General features: G+C 44.4%; 1 protein-coding gene and 1 long non-coding RNA gene across 5 annotated transcripts; one reads left to right on the plus strand and one right to left on the minus strand.

Moving 5' to 3' along the window:
• Positions 1–1,928: 1,928 nt before the first annotated feature.
• Positions 1,929–8,139, minus strand: Ggct (gamma-glutamyl cyclotransferase). 4 transcript variants are annotated; one of them, NM_001108629.2, is made up of 4 exons: positions 7,875–8,088; positions 4,660–4,805; positions 3,162–3,297; positions 1,929–2,270 (listed from the first exon to the last, which is right to left on the minus strand). In NM_001108629.2, exons 1-4 carry the CDS (start codon positions 8,013–8,015, stop codon positions 2,127–2,129), a joined length of 567 nt encoding a protein of 188 aa, NP_001102099.1. In that variant the 5' UTR covers positions 8,016–8,088; the 3' UTR covers positions 1,929–2,126. The 4 variants fall into 4 exon arrangements, with proteins under 4 accessions (NP_001102099.1, XP_063142342.1, XP_063142341.1 ...); XM_063286272.1 differs by lacking the exon at positions 3,162–3,297 and having other exon boundaries at positions 1,935–2,270; positions 7,875–8,139; XM_063286271.1 differs by lacking the exon at positions 1,929–2,270 and having other exon boundaries at positions 3,199–3,297; positions 4,748–4,805; positions 7,875–8,138.
• A 35-nt stretch (positions 8,140–8,174) lies between these two features.
• LOC134486772 (uncharacterized) lies at positions 8,175–19,034 on the plus strand. The gene is made up of 2 exons (XR_010066163.1): positions 8,175–10,165; positions 18,463–19,034. It is a non-coding gene; the product is annotated as an uncharacterized LOC134486772 (long non-coding RNA).

A 19,034-nucleotide genomic window follows, 5' to 3' on the forward strand; every position in this document is an offset into this window, starting at 1 on the left:
TGTGTGTGTGGGGGGGGGGGGTGTACAAGCATTCAGGCATACCCTCTTTGCTGTTTCCAGGGCATGACTCCTTTTTCTCATGCCTGGGCTGTATGAGGCAAAAGAAAACTCATTGCATTTAGCTCTCTGGCCCTTGGGTCTTAAGGCACAACCATCTCTCCAAACTTTGTCTTGCCCCGTCTGCTGCATAAATAATACAGAGTTCTAGTTGTACTTAACTGGAGAAATAGGGAAAAGCACATCTACTCCCGAGACCAAAGTCTCCATACCCCCCATTTTAAATTGTTGTGGGGTTTCTGTCTGTTGTTCTTTGAGAGGAGGCTTTACCATACAGACGGGTGGGACTCAAGCAATCCTTCCACCTCAGCCTGAGTGCACACAGTTAGTTCCATGCCTACTGAAGCTGCTGTTAGTGTAGGAGAGGGCGTGCAGAGGCCAGAGGCCAGCCTTGGTGGCTTCCTTGGGAGCCAGCTACTTTTCCTTGAGACAGGTCCTTCCCACCAGTCTGGGAGCTCTTGGTGCAGGCAAGGCTGGCTAGCCAGCAAGTCCTAGAAATCTGTGTCTGTTCTTCCAGCACTAGGACTGCGAGCTTGTAAGACCAGAGTTTTCGGACATGGGATCTAAGGGCTGACCCTGGGTCCTTATGCCGTGTCTTAGGCACTTCACCAGTCGAGCTATTTACACAGCTCCAAGCTTCTATTTTTGCTGCTTTCACATGGGAACTGGGGCCAGCAAGTAGAAGCCATGCTGAGTCTTCCTAAGGGTGCGGGTTTCTTACCCTACTCTGAACAGAAATGCCCCAGGGCTAACGCTGCATGTGCACCCAGCACCCATGGCTGCTTCTTCCCAGCCATGCTCTCAGCTCACAATCCACCTCTTTTTTCTGGGACAGGGGCTGGCACACTTTGACAATTTCTGTTATTTTCCTGCAATCTAGAACCTAATTATAATTTTGTTTTGTTTTTTAAGAGTTGTATTGTTTGTTTCTTTGTTTGTTTTCTTCTTTTTTTCAGAGCTGGGGACCAAACCCAGGGCCTTGCACTTGCTAGGCAAGCGCTCTACCACTGAGCTAAATCCCCAACCCCTAAATGTGTAGCCCAGGCTAGCCTCAAACTCATGATCCTCCTGCCTCTGCCTCCTTCAGCAAATCCTACCGGCGTGCGCCACCACAACCGGCAGTATTGTTTGTTAAAGGGTCCAAATCACTGCTTAAACAACAAGGACTCCCCTGCCCCACAGGGTGACATACATCTGTAACTAGATGCAGGAAGGCTGGGAGGCAAGACAATCCTAAGTGCAAGGTCACCCTGGACTACGGAATAGACTTATGATTGTAAGAGTCACGCTGTGTCCTAAGCTTGCCACATGTGTATTCACGAAATCTTCAAATTCAGGTTTTTGATTTTCCCTATTTATACAGGTGAAGCAACTAAGGTCTAGTGAACCAGAGAAGCTCAAGTCTCACAAATGGATAGTGGGAGGCTCAGCTAGGTCCAGTGGCACAGGATTATAATCCCAGCTACATGAGAAGCTGAGGCAAGATGGTCACAGGTTCAAGGCCAGCTTGACTTGAGTCCACAACACCACTTAATATAGACTCTATGAGGTGAGGCCTTAATACAGACTCTGTACAGCCTGAGCTGAGCACAGTGAGGTAGAGCTCTTGATGGGAAGGAAACCCCTTAGAGCCATGAACGCAGTCACCCCTCAAAGGACCATGTATCGTCTTTGTACTTCTCAAAGCCTACACCTACTCTGTATATTTTGCTTGCTTCTTACAAGCCAACTGCATACAAACAGAAAGCAGACCAAGCGCAGCAATGCACCACTGGGCTACAAACCTACCTTCTGCTGCCGAGGTCTTCCACACAGCGTGGGGCTATATCGGTGCCCACAGGAGAACCCGCAGCCATCACCACTTGCACACATCAGGATCTCCTGGCCCCTTTTAATTTCTAATCCCTACCCCCATTTCAGTTCTCTGTTACAGTTGAAAATAAAGAGTCACCTAAGTGAGAAGCCCTTCACAGCACTGTTGAAAATCAAAAGGTTAAAAACAACAGAGTTCAGACTCCTGCTCGCAAACATTAAGCACTTCATCCTAGCACGCGCATCTCCAGAGTCTGTTATAACAGTTTTGCCTCTCCCTTCTTGATGATGTCTTCCATCTCGTCTGAGATCTTTCCTTTATAGTCATTTGGTTCTATCACGTTTAACTTCTCTTGATATTCCAGCGGTAAACCGTTTTCTTTCGCACCCATGCAGATAACCTAGAAGTGGGTAGAATAGGGAAACCCTGTTAGTTAGGAGTGTGATTTCGTGTGGCACCATGGCTTTGTCTGTACTGTCAAGACCCACGACACTGGCTTTAGATGACTGAAGAACCCACACATTTTAAAACAAGACCCAGGCAAAGCCGCCGTTCCTCATTCTGAGTGTGGCTACAAAAGGGATTTTCTGAGGAGTCTGAAACACTGCCAGAGTATCAGTTCTATGCGCAGCAGCCTGACTTAAGATGTTTTAATATTAAAAAAAAAAAAGCAGTTATGGCATGAAATTCACATGATGTTTTAAGAAAAACCACGCTCTTAAAAAAATAAAATTATCTTAGTTTAAAACAAGACAAAGCTTACGGGGACAGGCTGTATCAGTGGCACTGACTATCTCTGCTTGGATGAGACACAGAGGACAAGGGACAACTGATTCCCAAGACCCTAACTGGTCAGACACTCAGCACCTGTGTCACCCTGCACATCAGCCTAGTCCCCACAGGCCACACAAGGCACCATGGGGCGTCTGGCCTCACATCTTCTTGGGTCTTGGGTGTTGGAGGATGGATTCCCTGACTCCAAAGGGCCTTAGTGATTTTTCCATTCAGGGAAAAAATACTTCAACAGCAGAAAATATTTCCCCCTTCTCCACAAAAAAATAGATCTGTTCTATGAGAAACTGTTTGTTGAAGAAAAAAGAATTAGGAAAGTATATGATAGACTACTATATATAATCGATATCATAAATCTATTAAAACACTTTTCTTATTTAAAACATTTTGATTAAAATGTTCATGTCAAAATTTAAACTCTTAAAAGCTTTCTAAAAACGAAATGGTCTATTTTAGCTCAATGAAATGAAAAAGGTTTAGTACAGTCCAAGCAGTTCACCTTCTTATACTGTGGTGATGGGGGCGCTCTCTCATAATTCGTCATCAGGTAACTCCTGCAGGTGATGTCCTTCCCTTGTTGAGTTGTAACTTTAATCTCTATTACAACATACACTCCACTTTTAACTCCTTCTTGTCTGAAACCAAACAAACCATATTTTAGCTACACAGGACGTAGGAGAATGGTTCTGAGGTAAAAAAGATATTTTATTCAGTTGAAGTGTAAGATTAACCATTTCTCTAATACGCATGTTTGCTCGCTGTGTGCTGGGGAATGCACAGTGTCACCATGTCAAAAGTACACTTAGCATGTTTTACAACTTTCTTTTTTTTTTGGTTCTTTTTTTCGGAGCTGGGGACCGAACCCAGGGCCTTGCGCTTCCTAGGCAAGCGCTCTACCACTGAGCTAAATCCCCAACCCCACAACTTTCTTTTTCTTTGAAATAGAGTTTCACTCTGCAGGCCTGTCTGGCCTGGAACTCACTATGTAGAGCAGTTGGGCTTGCACACACAGAATCTACCTGCGTCTATCTCCTGAGTGCTGAGAGTAAAGTTATGTCCCGCCATGTTTCCACCATGCCTAGCGTGCTTAGCATTTTAATATTACAGTTGTCATCTGGACCCACCTATTCAACCCAATTTGGATTGAGAGTATTTCCTTAGGTCTGAAGTAAATATATACGGATTGTTTTTACTGGTCAGTACTCCCTTGAAAGGGAAGTTTTACAGTCGAACCCACTGATATTGTATTAGATAGTGAAGTACCCAAGGGACAGTAAAGCAGTACAGGTCGGTACAGGTAGGCCACAAGCAAGGGTCATGTCAAGTTGTAAAAGGGACTCAACATCTATAGATGTCGGTGCGCTCCGAGGTTGAAGCGATACTCTGAACACAGAGGAATTTTATTTGGTACACTTCCAGCAGACCTCTGTCTATTTTTACTGTCTGAAAACATGCTTCAATGGGTTCATTTTTACCTTCGTGCCCCTGAAGCTGAACAAGAATACCGAACAAGACGCCGTGATCTGAGAGCAAGAGAATGTGGCAGTCTGCACTGTATCAGGCACCCGGTCACACAACTCTGAGAATTTTAGCTCTGCTGTGCTATTTAACACCTTCGCAAATTATTATGACTTATTCAACTGCAACCTCAAAGAATTTTAACCAACTCGCTTTCAAAATCGTTTTTGGACGATTCATAAATGCATAACCTTTTGCAATATGGAACCAGAAAGAAAATTTTTAACGAGATAAGCAGAACTAAAACTTAAGGGCTTTCATTTTTTTTTTTTTTTTTTTACCTCAGAGAGACAAGCATCGCCCCCGTCTAATGAGTGAGTGTGACCGTCCCCTTCTAGGTTGGTTAGCAGACTGCTGGTTTCTAACTACTGAACCGACTCTGAAGAATGGAGTGTCTCTACAGTGTGGTCACCAACGCGCATTCCGACAGCCCGCTTTGGATTACTTATTATTGTAACTGGTAATTAGAAGTCACCTACTCATCCAGAGAACTTAAATTGCTTTTGTTCATTTTCCATACTACTCCCCACACTTCATCGCCAGGACTTTGAAAAATGGTAGCTATACCTCCGTGCCACCTCTCACTCATTTTGCCTTGGAAATTGCCGAAGTCGAGCTTAAAGTCCTGCAAGGGAAACCAAAGCAATGGGGTCAATTATCTGTTTGAGCACGAGCCTCTTTCCTCAAAATGCAAGTGAGCTGCGCTGGCCGCCATGTGAGGAAAACAGTCAGCGACAGACAAAGATCCTTAAATCCCAATGTACTGGATAATAGCTTTAGCTTTCATTGTTTCTTGCAAATGACATTTTGGACTTCTTAAATGCATGTGTATTTTTACTTAGACTTTCTGGGTGATGGCTGCACAGCAGTTATGATACACTTTTATGTCTGTAGAGAAGCTTACCTGCAAATCACTGCATTTGCCCTGAGGGAGCTTGGCATGTGTGTGAGCATTGATCTTCATGAACTGTACCGATTTATTCCCCGTAACCTAAGACCAGCTCATACTTACCGAATATTTATTGCATGCTACACATGCTAGCTATTACTTTACATAGATCAATGTTTTGCTCGATTTACAACAGAAAAATCTCTAGTTTAGAAAGGTTCAGCCTTTCCCTAAGCTCTCCTAACTAAGAAGCCTCAGAGATATCTTTCTAATTAAGCTTCTGCTATCACTGACGGGCAGTCAGGGCTGAGGGAACTTGCCTTGTGAGGGCTAGGGAAATGCCCTTCCTTCTTTCCAGGGCTTAGTTTCCTTAGCAAAGTACAAAAGGATGGGCTAAATGACAGTGTTGTCAGTCCCTTCTGGTTTATATGATCCCTGTCTCCTATGTTTGCTCAGAAACCTGGTTTGACACTTCAGGGAAAACACTGGTCCACATGACAAGGCCCTTCAGGAAGACTACTGGGTATTCCAGCATCAGTAGATCTGATCAAAGCTGCAGTCCACACCGGGACTGGCAGCCTACGCTCAACACAGCAGGCAACAGCATCCCGTCTGGTTCCATGACTCGATGCTTGTGTGGGACACAGGCAGCTACCTCTCCAGATCAGCTCTTTCTTCTGATTTAGGGTTGACCTGATTGTCTCACCTCTTTGCCAACTCCCCCTCTACTCCCCATCTTGAAATGTCAGGGTTTCTTGGGGTTCTGCTTAGGCCCTTTTCCAACGTGCCCAGGACAGCCCCACTACCTCCAGCAACTTCTAATACCATTGAATGCTTCAGCCACCTTTAAAATCACCCTACATTTCTATTCTGAGGCTCAAAAGCACTTAGATCTGGGACCAGTACACAGTAAAGGCCTAATAAATATTTACTGTTGATGTGGTTGGTTGTCTAAAGAGCACCTTAAACTGGATTGTGTACAAAGTTAGTTTATACTTTTTACCTCCAAACCTGATTCTCCTCTGTGAACATTATCACCATCATCTACTTGGCTGTTCAAAAACTTGAGTCATATTTGATATCCCTTCCCTACACACACACACACACACACACACACACACCCACACACACACACACACACACACACCACCACCACCACCACCACCACCACCACCACCACCACCACCATCATCAAGTCTTAATGATGTTATCTTCTGGGTATTACTCTGAGTCATCTACCTTCCCTGACACCACCCTAATAGATCATGGTGGCATTATCTCTGACATGAATGTCGCAAAATCTTAACTGGGCTTCCAATACCCTCACTTGCCCTGTTTTGCACAGTAACTTTTGAGCTTTCAAACGCCTAAATCTCATCATTTGCCTTCATCCTGTAAGCTGCTCCACTCACAGCCTGTAAGAGACTGCCCAAAGTTCTCTATGGTTATGTTTGGATGTGACGAGTTCTTATCTTTCCCACTCGCATGCCACATCTCCCTGCAGGCACCAGGCATTTCCTTTTTCTCGGGTCATTTGAACAAGCTATCACCGCTGACATTTTTTGGTTTTTTGTTTGTTTTTCCCTCTCTCTCTCTTCATCTCCATTCATGTCTCAGCTTAAAAGTTATATTCAGGAGGGCTTTCCTGAGCACCTAGGTCAGGTCCTCTGGTCATACATTCTGTTGTATCTTACATGTCCTCTTTTAAGGCTAACCACATCTATAATTTATCGTTTATGTGGTATTTCTTTCCATGCTCTAAGTACTTGAACTCCCTTCCTACACTCTTATATATAGAGTACAGAGAGTACATAGAGTACAGAGCATGACTCCCATTTTTAAGATTTCAAAGGCTAGGACCTGGTTATCAGATCACGTTGCTTGCTAGATATGGACATGAATACTTGGTGAAATTTAGCCAATCAGGGCACCCCACAGGGGCTCTCAATTAGAGCTAGTGTTTAAGATTATCACTCTGGGTTTAAGGAATTGCAGGGCTGTGGCAAAGCATCAGACAGGAGCCAATTCCATATTGTGTTTACTAGTTCAGGAAAGGTGCAGCCCAGCTTCCAGGGCTGGGCTGGTCCTCTCTGTAATGCTAGTTGTGTACGTGTACACACACACACACACACACACACACACACACACACACACACACACAAGGTCTACCTGTTTACTCCATTCTTTCAAGTGAACCCATGAGCTCTCTAACAACCTTCCAACATCCACCCACTCCCCAATCTCTTTTCTTAAATCAGCTGGTTTCTGTTGCCTGAAACCAAGACTTGACAAGATTAGAAAAGTCAGCTAAAGTTGTCAAAAGCCCTGAACACAAACAGATTGTTCTGAGGAAAGATCCTCCAGGTAGCAAAGCTACTCATGTAACCCCAGCACTGCGTGCCAGAAGATTACGTACTAAAGAGGAAATGAACTACAGTCAAGAGCAACACTTTACCAGAGTTAAAAGTTCATCGGGCTATTGTACTAACTGAGGGAACATTGTTGTCACTATTAAAGACACGGTTCCAGGTCCTGATCCAGGTCTCAAGGCCAGGACCGCTCAGATCCGAAAGAAAAGACAGATATGCAGAATTTCACAGAACTGTAGGATAGATAAGGTATGCACAGGACGGAGAGCAGCTAGTTCTTGACTCATTAGCACCTATTAAAGGTACCTTACAGGATGCTCGAAGTCTGTGGAAAGGGGCAGCCAGTGGAGGGCTGCGAACTCCGATGGTGGCCAGCGGTTCCGGGCAGGGGTCGCAGCTAGCCTGCTCTCCGGGTATCGGGCACAACGGCACTGACCTGCAGGCGCGCCACGCAGCAGAACACGGCGGAAGGGTTTCGCAGGTGGATCCTCTCGGTCAGCAGATTGCTGCCGTAGGCGAAGTACAGGAACGTCTCCCCCTCCTGACCCGCATGGTCCTCACAGTCGGAGCTCGCCATGTCCACTTGTCCACGCCAGCAGCTTCAAGCACAGAAGAGCGGGGATACCGCTGCTAAAAAGAGCAGCGCCCCGCCACCCACGCCGGAGCGCAGAGTGGCGGGCGGAGCTGCAGAGAGAGAGCGCTGTGGATTGGCCGCTGGCTTGCTGGCGTGGGCCAATTACCAGGATTGGCCAGTATGCATCTTCTCCCTCCCACTGATGCTGCTTTTCTATTGGATAGATCCCTCAGCTGTCCGGCCCCCTTGCCTGAGGCGTCGCTGATTGGCGGATCTAACGGACAGCCCGAGAGCGGCTACGTGCAACTGTGTTGGTGGCGACAGTCCTAGTCACCAGTGGTGCGGCAGGCTCCGTGCCAGGTACAGGTGACACAAGGCCTCTTCCTGCTGCCGGCCTAGCCTGGAACTTGCGGCAGTCCTCCTGCCTCAACCTTCCTAGAATGGGAAGGCTAATCCTACAAGTTTTCTTAGGATCATTACCTTAAATTGCCTTTCTGAATGCCTGGGTACCCCTTACCCTACATTCAAATCCCGGCGTGGTATTTGCTAACCAGTTGACTCTATTCATCATTGCGATTTGTTTCCTCTTTTAAAAATAGAGCGAGGACAAAAGTTGTTAATCTTGAAATGAAGATAGGAGTGCAAACGGAAGATCTAGAACAATGACTACCGTTGGCCCTCAGATATTAATCTAAATACACTTCCACACTGAGAGGTGCCAGGATTCCTGGAGAAATGACTGAATCCAGGTCAAAGCTGGGAATGAAAAATATCTCTTGGAAGAACAATGATCCAAAAAGGGAGAATCCCAAGACAAACAAGGTCCTTCCTAAAAGACCAGTCACTAGACAAAGTGAGAACAACTTGAACATCAGGACAACTGGGAACTATAAAATGATCGCGAGCACTAAATGCCCCATTCTAGAAGTAAATCAAATTAAAACAGAAAAGAGAAACATATGGCCACACTATCTGCGGTGAATACCTCATCACTTTTAAAAAGTGATGATTTAAGAAAATGAGGGTTGTTCAGCCTTAGCAATCATCTTCCTTGAAACTCCCGCACCAGGAAAGCGAAGTGGCTGAAGAAGCAAACACGCAGACTGAAACGCAAGAGAAGAAAGATGAGGCAGAGGTCCAAGTAAACCAAGCTTGTGCACCCACGAAGCCTGCAGGAGCGGAAGTAGGAGGTGCTGAAGGCCGAGACACTGTCCAAGTTGTTGGACTGTATGCTGTTATGGCTAATAAATCTCAGTGGATCTGGGACACCATCTTGCTGAGATCACCTGGGAAACTGACTGCCATTTTTACATCCAAACTGCTGGCCCTCTGCTCTGGACCTTTGGCATTCTGGACTAGTTCTGTTCTCACTTGTGGCCAAGTGTAATGTAACTCGTGTACAATAAATAGATCCTCTTGTCAGCGGATAAATAAAAAAACAAAGAAAGAAAAGAGAGAAAATGAGCATTTATTTTTCTACCTTTCTAGTACCAGCTGTATTTTTTGAAAACCAAATAGCATTAGCTGATGAGGAATCAATTCTTTGTATAAAAAAAAAAAAGTAGTATACTGGTTAAAGGGATAGGGATACTGGGGTTAGAACATATGTCTCTGATCAACAAACGTTCCTGTCAGCAGTATCAGGCCACAGGGATGTTCCTAGGGTATTAGTTATCCCCTGGGGATCACTGCTAGTAATTGGACAGGGAGACCAGAACTATTTGGGAAACCTGATCTCTCTTTCCTGATAGCCAGTCTATCTGGTTACCAGTAAAAGTAGCTTGACACAGTCTTCTGATAGGAAGCAACATGAAGCCAGGCATTGTGGACTGCATCTTTAATACCAGCACTGAGAAGGCAGAGGCAGGCAGATCTCTGTGAGTTCAAGGCCCACCTGGCCTATAAAGCGAGTTCCAAAATAGCCAGGGCTATTATACAGAGAAACCCTGTTTTGAAAAACAACAGCAACAATAATCAACATGAAACCCCTGCACCTGTGAACTACAATTTACAAAGGTCTTTAAACTCAAAATAAGCCTTTTATATCACCCTGTTCCAGAAACCATTCACATAGAAGAACAAATGTCAATAGAAGGAATCAATGAAGAACACCTGGAACATCTCTCTTACATTGTTGTGATTAAAAGTAAAAGGTAAGGCTGGGCCAGCTAGATGGGTCAGTAGGTAAAGAAAGCACCTGTCACCAAACCTGAAGACCATTTCATTTCTTGTACCCATATGGTAGGAGATGTAGGTTTCCTCTGACCTGTACGTGTACCTTCATATGCACACACGAAATAGGTAAGCATATAAATGTAGTAAAAAGTATTTTTAGACAGACAAGACTGAGGGAGGACTGTCCTAGTTTAAGAGAAAAAAGATGTGAACACTAAATGTGATGGCTTGTCCTTGATTGATTCTGATATGGTGCCTCAAATAGAAATATATTTTAGGGATAACATATGTGTGTGTGTGTGTGTGTGTGTGTGTGTGTGTGTGTGTGTGTGTTCATTATACTGTTCTATTCTATTCTTTATATTTGAACATAGTCATCTTAAGAGGTGAGAGAAAAAACAGAAAAAGAAAAGATACCAGGGAAACGCCTGGCACCGGTGTGCCTCAGCGGACACTTGCTCTACAGTCTGCAGTAGAAGACTGCTGTCCTCTCACTCCTCTCAGAGCATGAGTTGCTCCTCAGCACACATTCTCTATAGCAGCCTGGTCTTTTCCGGCCTCCCATTAAGAGCACTGCCAAAGGCTCTGCTTTAAAAGTTGCTTGTAACTATGTAAGCTGTGTTATTTGGGGTTTTGTTATAAAATGTGGTATTTAGGACTGGGGCGTATTTTTTGAGACAGAGTTTTGCAATGTTGTCTAGACTGAACTTGAACTCCCCATCCTGCCTCAGTTCCCTGAACGCTGGGATTACAATCCCGTCCAGGAGGACATCGATTTAGTAATCTTTAAAGTTAGCCCTCTTCCTACTCATCTTTCAGACGGCTTAATGTTACCGCAGTTAATAATTCTTCACAATATTTTTGGGAAAAAAATTCTAGTCTCCTTTAACTGTGAAAGTCTTGCTTTTACCAAATATTCATTTAGCTATCCCATGGAGAATGTGATGCGCAAAGCACTATTGGCCAGTAAGGGGCAGTAGGTAGCAAGGTTAGTTGTGGGTTTTGTATCTGTTTTGTAAAGTTTAACTAAACCTGAGTTAATCCTAGTTAACACTCACTGAACTCTTGTTAACTGTGAAGCCATGGCCTAAATTCTTTTGTTTACTGACTCATTTATCCGTGAAAAACCTGTGCAGAAGGTTATGGTACCGTGTTCCGGTGTGGACATGCAGGCTGGGGTACAGGAGGACTGGAGCAGATCCCTGCATGGGGCCCTTCTCCTGAGTCACTTCCTCAGTGCGGCCTCCCAGACTGCCCACCCTGCAACACCCTGCTGCTCTAGATAGAAGAGTTAGTAATAACCACTTCCAGGTACAATCAGAGATATTACACAACACCGGTGTTAGCCTCGATACTGACAGCAAGGCCAGATGCTTTCCGAGTGCACCTTTTAATCTAGTTGTCTTTCAGGTTTTTTGATTGTGTCATTAAAATGGAGCAGGCACAAGTACAATTATATCTATTAACCTATGTGACTAGACAGTAAAGCACACCTAGCATTAGTCACGTTATGAGGGAAATATTACATGGTAATTTATTAGTACCTTGATAAATAAAATCCTTATGTAATAACCACAAGTTACACACTTAAAAGTAAACAAACTATTGTAACTATCTGTAAACTGAGATATTTACACAGTGCCCAGTCTCAAGGCACTGTAGGTCAAGGGTAAATATATGTACTAGAGAGAAGAGACTCACCTTGCCTAGAATCCCCACAAAAAAGTTTCATCGTGTTTAGCTGTCCTTGTCATGTCTTATGAGGTCACCATTAGCTTCCTATCAGAGTAAGCTACAGGAGCTTGTACCAGAAGCCTAAAAAGTATCTTTTTTTTTTTCTCTTGTATTTAGCTTTTAGTAAGAGTTCTGATGCAGTTCTTTGTAAGAAATCTTTGAAATTGGGTTTCCATTTTGTGAGAATCAGTTCATTCTATGTAAATTCGATACCTGTGTTTGAAAGAGACAGGGCCTCCCTCTGTCAGCCCAGAGGAGCTCTATGGTGCTGAGACAGGTACTCTGGAGTTCTTTGTCTCAGACCGGTGAGGAACAAAGACCCCGACAAAGGAGGGGTGGGCAAAGAAAGGCAGATGATTAAGAAAAACTGAGGAAACTCCTGAGTGGAAGGGGACCCAAGGGACAATAAAAATGGATGTACTGGGGGTTGGGGATTTAGCTCAGTGGTAGAGCACTTGCCTAGCAAGCGTAAGGCCCTGGGTTCGGTCCCCAGCTCCGAAAAAAAGAAAAAAGAAAAAAAAATGGATGTACTGCCTGCATGGGGCCTTTTATAGGACTTACGACAGACACTGGACAAAGTCTGAGGTAATTTCTATTGAGATAGCTTAATTCGGGGCATGTCGTGGGCCAGGCCACTGGGGCACCCAATCTCTTTGGGTGTGGCCTTTTGTCCCAACTGAAAAGGTGACTACCCGCTTGCCCAGTCGGGGAGTCACACATTGAAGCCCCACCCTGTCCAACTTTAATCTATTGGTTGGCTGGTGACCTGGGCTCACCTGCTCATGATGCCAGCCTTAGCGGGTATGACTGGTCTCCGACCTCGGCAGGAGTCTTGCTGTTCTTTGTTCTCAGTGTTTAGCTGTCTGGTTTGTAGTTTAACTACGGAGCCTCTTTTCTTTCCTGCTACAGAGAGCTATCTGCTGCCTGGAACACATTTAATCCAACACGGGCAAATGACTTAAGTGCCCAGACAGAGCAGGTGAATGAATGAGGGCCAACATCTGTTAGACTCCTGGAGAGCACCCCTTCCCTTGGGATACCTCCCCTCCTATACAGCGGAGACCAGCTAGCTGAGGACTATACAATTACAGTAGAGCAAAAACCGTATATAAATTTCTTTACTAATGGCAACAAAGACTAAACTATGGAGAAGCAAGAATTCTGTTCTATATTTTATTTTGGTTTTGGTTTTTCAAGACAAGGTTTCTCTGCGTAGCCATGGCTTTCCTGGAACTTGCTCTGTAGACCAGACTGACCTCAAAATCATTGACATTCCCGAGTGCTAGGGATTAAAGACATGACTCACCACCGTCCAGGTTCTGTCTGCTATTTTAGTTTAAATAAGTAAAAATTGAATTTTACTCATCTGAATACATCAATAGCCAGCTTACTTTTGCGCTTTGCATACTATTACTATGATGAGGTTTCAGGAGTGTTTTTTGTTTGTTTTATTTTGTTGTTGTTGTTGTTGTTGTTGTTGTTGTTGTTGTTGTTTGGGTTTTTGGTTGGTTGGTTGGTTTTGGTTTTCTAGGACAGGTTTTTCTCCGTAGGCCTGGCTGTCCTGGAACTTGATTTATAGATCAAGCTGGCCTCAAACTCAGAAATGTGTTTAATATGTGTATGTGTGTACATCTGTGTATGTCTGCATACATGTGTATGTGAGTATCTTTGGAGGCCAAAAGAAGGCACCAGACCCCCTGGTCTAGAGTTAGGAACTCACGGGGTCCTCTGCAAGAGCAGTCAGTGCTTTTAACTCTTGAACTATCTCTCCAGCCTCAAGACCCTGTCTTTAAAAACAACCAACCAACCAACCAACCAACTAAACAGACAGACAGACAGACAGACAGACAGACAGACAGAGACTCGTGGAATGTTTTAGGTAGGGATATGACCTGAGATCTATTTCATCTGAGTGATTCTGGATGCAGATGGGAGAGTCAGTAGTTCAGAGGCTCGGCAGCCATTACCGACGTTAGAGAATGTGGTCTTCACTTTTGTGATGCTAAGGATTGAATCCAGGGCTTCACAGGAGCCAGGAGATGCTCTGTCACTGACCCGCACCCGTGGGCCAGCTTTGGCGACTTGTCAGGGTACCGTGGACTAGGTTAGAGGGAGTGAGGCTGCAAAGGGTTGGTGTGGAACATTTTCACACGGTTAAGCAGGGCTGACCTGCTGTGACTCCAGTTTGGTTCACTCTCACTGCCCTCATTCTGGGCTTTTCTTCTGGGGAAGGAAGTGGGGATCAAAGGGATTTGCTTTCCCTCCAGCCATCTGACCTGAGTCTGTGATTCAGCCTGGACTTGAAATTGATGGAGGAGATACATGGATGAGGAGATAAAGATGGTCCTGCAACAGTATTTTTTTTTTATAATTTTACAGCAACAGTTCCCCACTCTAATTCACAGATACCCCGGAAGTCTGACCCTCAAACCACACTGTTAATGATATAAGGCACAGATATATTATTATTATTTGAGGTAGAGGCTTGCTATATAATTCAGCCTCATACTTGCTGCTATGGAAGGCAGGCTGGCCTTGAATTTGCAGTCTTCCCGCCTCAATTTCCCGGATGCTGGAGATAACAGGCGTAGGCAACCCCACCAGGCAGTTCTTACTAAATGTATGTGGTTTGGAAAAGCAATACATCTAATCTCACAGCAGTAATTTAGGGTGTGCCTTAAAGACCTCTACCTCCCACAGTAAAGCACACTGTGGGGCCCATATTATTTAAAATAATTATACATGGCATACACCTGTAATTTCAGCACTGGGAGACTGCAGCAAAAGGATTGTGATATCAGGAAAGCCTGGGCTACACAGCTACACAGTGAGACCTAAGCTCAAATAACAATAAAAATAAGAGGATGGGACTGGAGAGATGACTCAGTGGTTAAGAGCACTGACTGTGGGGCTGGAGAGATGGCTCAGAGGTTAAGAGCACTGACTGCTCTTCCAGAGGTCCTGAGTTCAGATCCCAGCAACCACATGGTGGCTCACAACCATCTGTAATGAGATCTGATGCCCTCTTCTGGTGTGTCAGCGATAGTGTGTTCACATACATAAAATAAGTAAATAAATCTTTAAAAAAAAAAGAGCACTGACTGTTCTTCCAGAGTCCTGAGTTCAATTCCCAGCAACCACATAGTGGCTCACAACCAACTGTAATGGGATCCAATGCCATTCTGGAGAGTCTGAAGATAGCTAGAGTGTACTCATAAGTAAAGTAAATAAATAAATCTTAAAAAAAAAGTTTAAAAAAATGAGGGCTGTGCCAGGCACACACCTTTAATCCCAGCACCCAGGAGGCAGAGGCAGGCAGATCTCTCTAAGTTCACCCCCATCCTCCAGACTAGCCTGACTAGCCTGATCTACAGGAAGAAAGAGTTCCAGGGCAGCCAAAGTTACACAGAGAACCCCTGTCTCTAAAGACAAAAGAACAGCAAAACACACACAAACACACAGAGGGCTGGAGAGATGGCTCAGCAGTTAAGAGCATTTATTGCTCTTCCAGAAAAAGTCAATTCCCAGCAACCATTTAGACTGATTCACAAGTACCTGTAACTTCAGCTCTCAGCGATCTGACACCCTCTTCTGGCTTCCTTGGACACCCAAATATATGTCACATATACTCACACAGACATACAAATGAAAAAAACCGAACTCCTAAATATTGGGTGTGGAAGGTCTCTCAATTGCTAGAGTCCTAATGCTCAAACATGAGGACCTGGGTTTGATATTCCACACATATTTTTAAAAGGAAATAATTCCTGTCTAGGAGGCATGCACTTATACATCCCAACCCTTGGAAGGCACACAAAGGTGGGTCCCTGGGGCTGGCTAACCAACCAGCAAGCCCCAGGTCTTAGTGAGTGACCCTGTCTCAGAAAACAGGGTGGACAGCTCCTGGAGAATGATGACCATGGATGACTTCTGTCCTCCACATACACACGAATACACACACACACACACACATACACACACGGACACACATCTTGCCTCCTCCCCACCCCATGTACAAAACTCAGTGTAAACAAGTATTAGTGGTCCAGAGAATAGAAGAATTACTGGCAGTTCCATAAGGTCCCAGCTTACACAATATGAAATGAGCACGGACTTCTGGTCACTACAAGGATGTGGAGTAAGAAGTGTTGGGAGAGAATTCCATTTGCTGCCTATAAGCCAGAATGAGCTCCCTCTAAGTCAGCTGTCTCCCTTCCAACCTAAGCAGCCAATGTCCACTCTGCTGTTCCCTGTTTCCTCCTGACAGCCAACAACTTCCCTGCTGCTGCCTTCTCGATTCTTCTTGCTGTAGGAAGGAAATGGCCCAGGATGAGGGTGGGAATAGGAATTGTGTGCAGGAGGGAGCATGAAAGTGGATTTGGAAACAACGGTGGTTCCATTCTACACACCACCAGAGTCGTATTAGGAAAGGAGGCAGCCCTGGAAAGACATTAGCGTTGTTTATGAGAGGACCCTGAATTTAACACTAAGAACTAAAAGGTTCTTTGGGGATTCCAGGAGAATCTTTGGAAGCAGATAGTGTCCTTTGTATGCCTTTGGGAAATCATTCTTGGTGTGATAAGTCCAAAATGGCCTGGGAGAGGATGGGCTGGGATGTTGGCAAGAGTGCTGGATAAAGGTTCATTACAACAGCTAAGGTCAGACAAGCCTGAGCCCGAGTAGTGGTTATAAAACAGGATGAAACAGTGAAGACGTGTTATTCAAGATTGATTTTATCATATCCCACCTTTCTGTAAAACCTTGTAGAAACATCTTTGATTTTTATTACTTTACCAAACTTGGGCTCTTGTGCAAGCCCATTATTATCTGATTCTATTCCGTCTGCCCAACTGATTTCCCAGCAGATGGTAAACTCCTCAGAGTCAACGACCACACCTTGAAGGCCTTCAGCCCTTACCACAGCATAGATGAATACTAATTAGTTTCTGATTAATTAACCTACAGTGAAGAGAACTTGCCCTGGCTCCCAAATTCTTGGTCTTTCTTGTTTTTTCTGGTTCCCTGGGTTTATGGAGAAGCAATTGCCCTTTAGCACTAAGCCAGTGGTTCTTAACCTTCCCGATGCTGCGTCCCTTAAATACAGCGCCTCGTGTGTAGTGACCCCCCAACCATAACATTATTACTGTTGCAACTTCATAACTATAATTTTGCCACTGTTACGAGTCATAATGTAATATTTTTGGAGGTTTGTCAAAGGGGTCATGACCCACAGGTTGAAAAACACTGCAAGTCTAAGATCTACAGCCTTGTACTAATGCTTTTGCATGTTCTAAACAAACCTTACCAAACACGGTGGTATTGGTGTTGCATTTTCTAGCTTGGGGCTTAGCACATGGCAGGAAATGAAAAAATATAGGCAATGTCAGCATGGGGTTGGCGGAGGAATACACTTAAATTATAGAGGGGCAACAAGATCACTCTGTGTATAAAAGTTTGCTGAATAAGCCTGGTGACCAGAACTCAGAGAGAACAGACCCTGAAAATTGTCTTTGGGGAACTACCACACACATGCCGTGGCAGCAACACCCCCCCCCACCCCCATGTATGTGTGTTGTGTGAGAGAGACAGAGACAGAGAGGCAGAGAGAATGAAATAAAGATTTCATTGTTAAGATTCTAGAAAGCAGCCATCTCCCAGGGTGTGTGAGGTAACCTGTGTTCTTGTTTTAAGAGAGACTCTGACGGGTACATGTGATATGTACTTAGTAAACAGATCCTCATGTGTCTCCGTAACTGTGTACTTCAGGAAGGCTGGACCAGGCTGTAGCTAGGCTTCTCTGTTGAAGGTAAATGGAACTGGAGGTGAGAGGGAAGAGCTAGTTGAACAGAGCAAGCAGGTTTCGTCTGCACTGCAGACTGAGTATAAGGTCTGGTAGACGCTGGGCAAGCACTCAGTGCTGAGCCGCACCCAGGCCCTCTCTCTTCACTTTATGTCAAGACAGGATCTTCTCCAGGCGGGCCTTAAACTCAGTCTGCAGTTCATGCAGCTCGAAGCTGTGATCCTAATGCCTCAGCCTTCCAAGTGGTGAGACTATAGCCTATGTCACCAGAACAAATGAGGAATTCAATTGTTTTTAATTTGTATTATCTGTAGTTTGGCCAGTTTAGAAGAATTTTGGTCTGTTTTTATTACACACACACACACACACACACACACACACACACACACACACACAGTAGGGAAAGGGATACAGCTCAGGAATAGTGTTTATAGAAGGTACTAGGTTCTGTCTCCAGATAAAGAACAAATAAAAACTATATTCAGGGCTAAAGAGATGGCTGAGTGGTTAAGAGCACTGGCTGCTCTACCAGAGGACCTGGGTTCAATTCCCAGCACCCACATGGCAGCTCACAACTGTCTGTGACTCCACTTCCAGGGGATCTGATACCCTCACATAGATATACATGAAGGAAAAACACCAATGCATATAAAATAAAAATAAGTAAATCTTTTTTTAAAAAAATATGGTATCACATTTACAATAAAACTATTTTACCGAATTTTGTGTCTCTGTTTATAGAGTTCTGATGTCACATAGATAAAAGGAGGGTGATGACTGAAAAGAGTACTCTAAGAGAAACCCACCCAGCGAACACATTCCCAAGGTGTTGCGTCATGAAACGTGTCAGTCAGATAATCAGGCCGGATCCAGTCAGTCTTGCTGTACAGAATAATGAGACGTCATCTGGAGAGGATGAAGCGGTTGCCGTGACTACAAGAGACAGACTTTTCCAGGCTGCTTTAGGAGAGGACCACAATATATCTGTTCTAGAACCCGCTGCCAACCTTCACAGTTCCTTCCAGAAGGTTCTGAAAGAACCATTTAGCACTCTGTATGTCATTTCCTGTAGCCTTTGTGCTACAAAACAAACTAGGGCAATATTGTCAGACCGAGACAGACGTACCAGGATTGATGACTGTTACGGCCAGGTCTCTCAGAACATAAAGAAATCTATCTATTTCTTAGCTCCATGTTTATGGTATTCGCAACACTTTAAATTCAGTTGTCCACAATGAGACCAGTTACACTGTTTGAAAACTTCAAAAGTTAACAGGAAATCAACTGAAATTAAAATATTAATAAATGAAAAA

The sequence above is a fragment of the Rattus norvegicus genome, chromosome 4, assembly GCF_036323735.1.
Source record: "Rattus norvegicus strain BN/NHsdMcwi chromosome 4, GRCr8, whole genome shotgun sequence".
NCBI classification, from domain to species: Eukaryota; Metazoa; Chordata; class Mammalia; order Rodentia; family Muridae; genus Rattus; species Rattus norvegicus.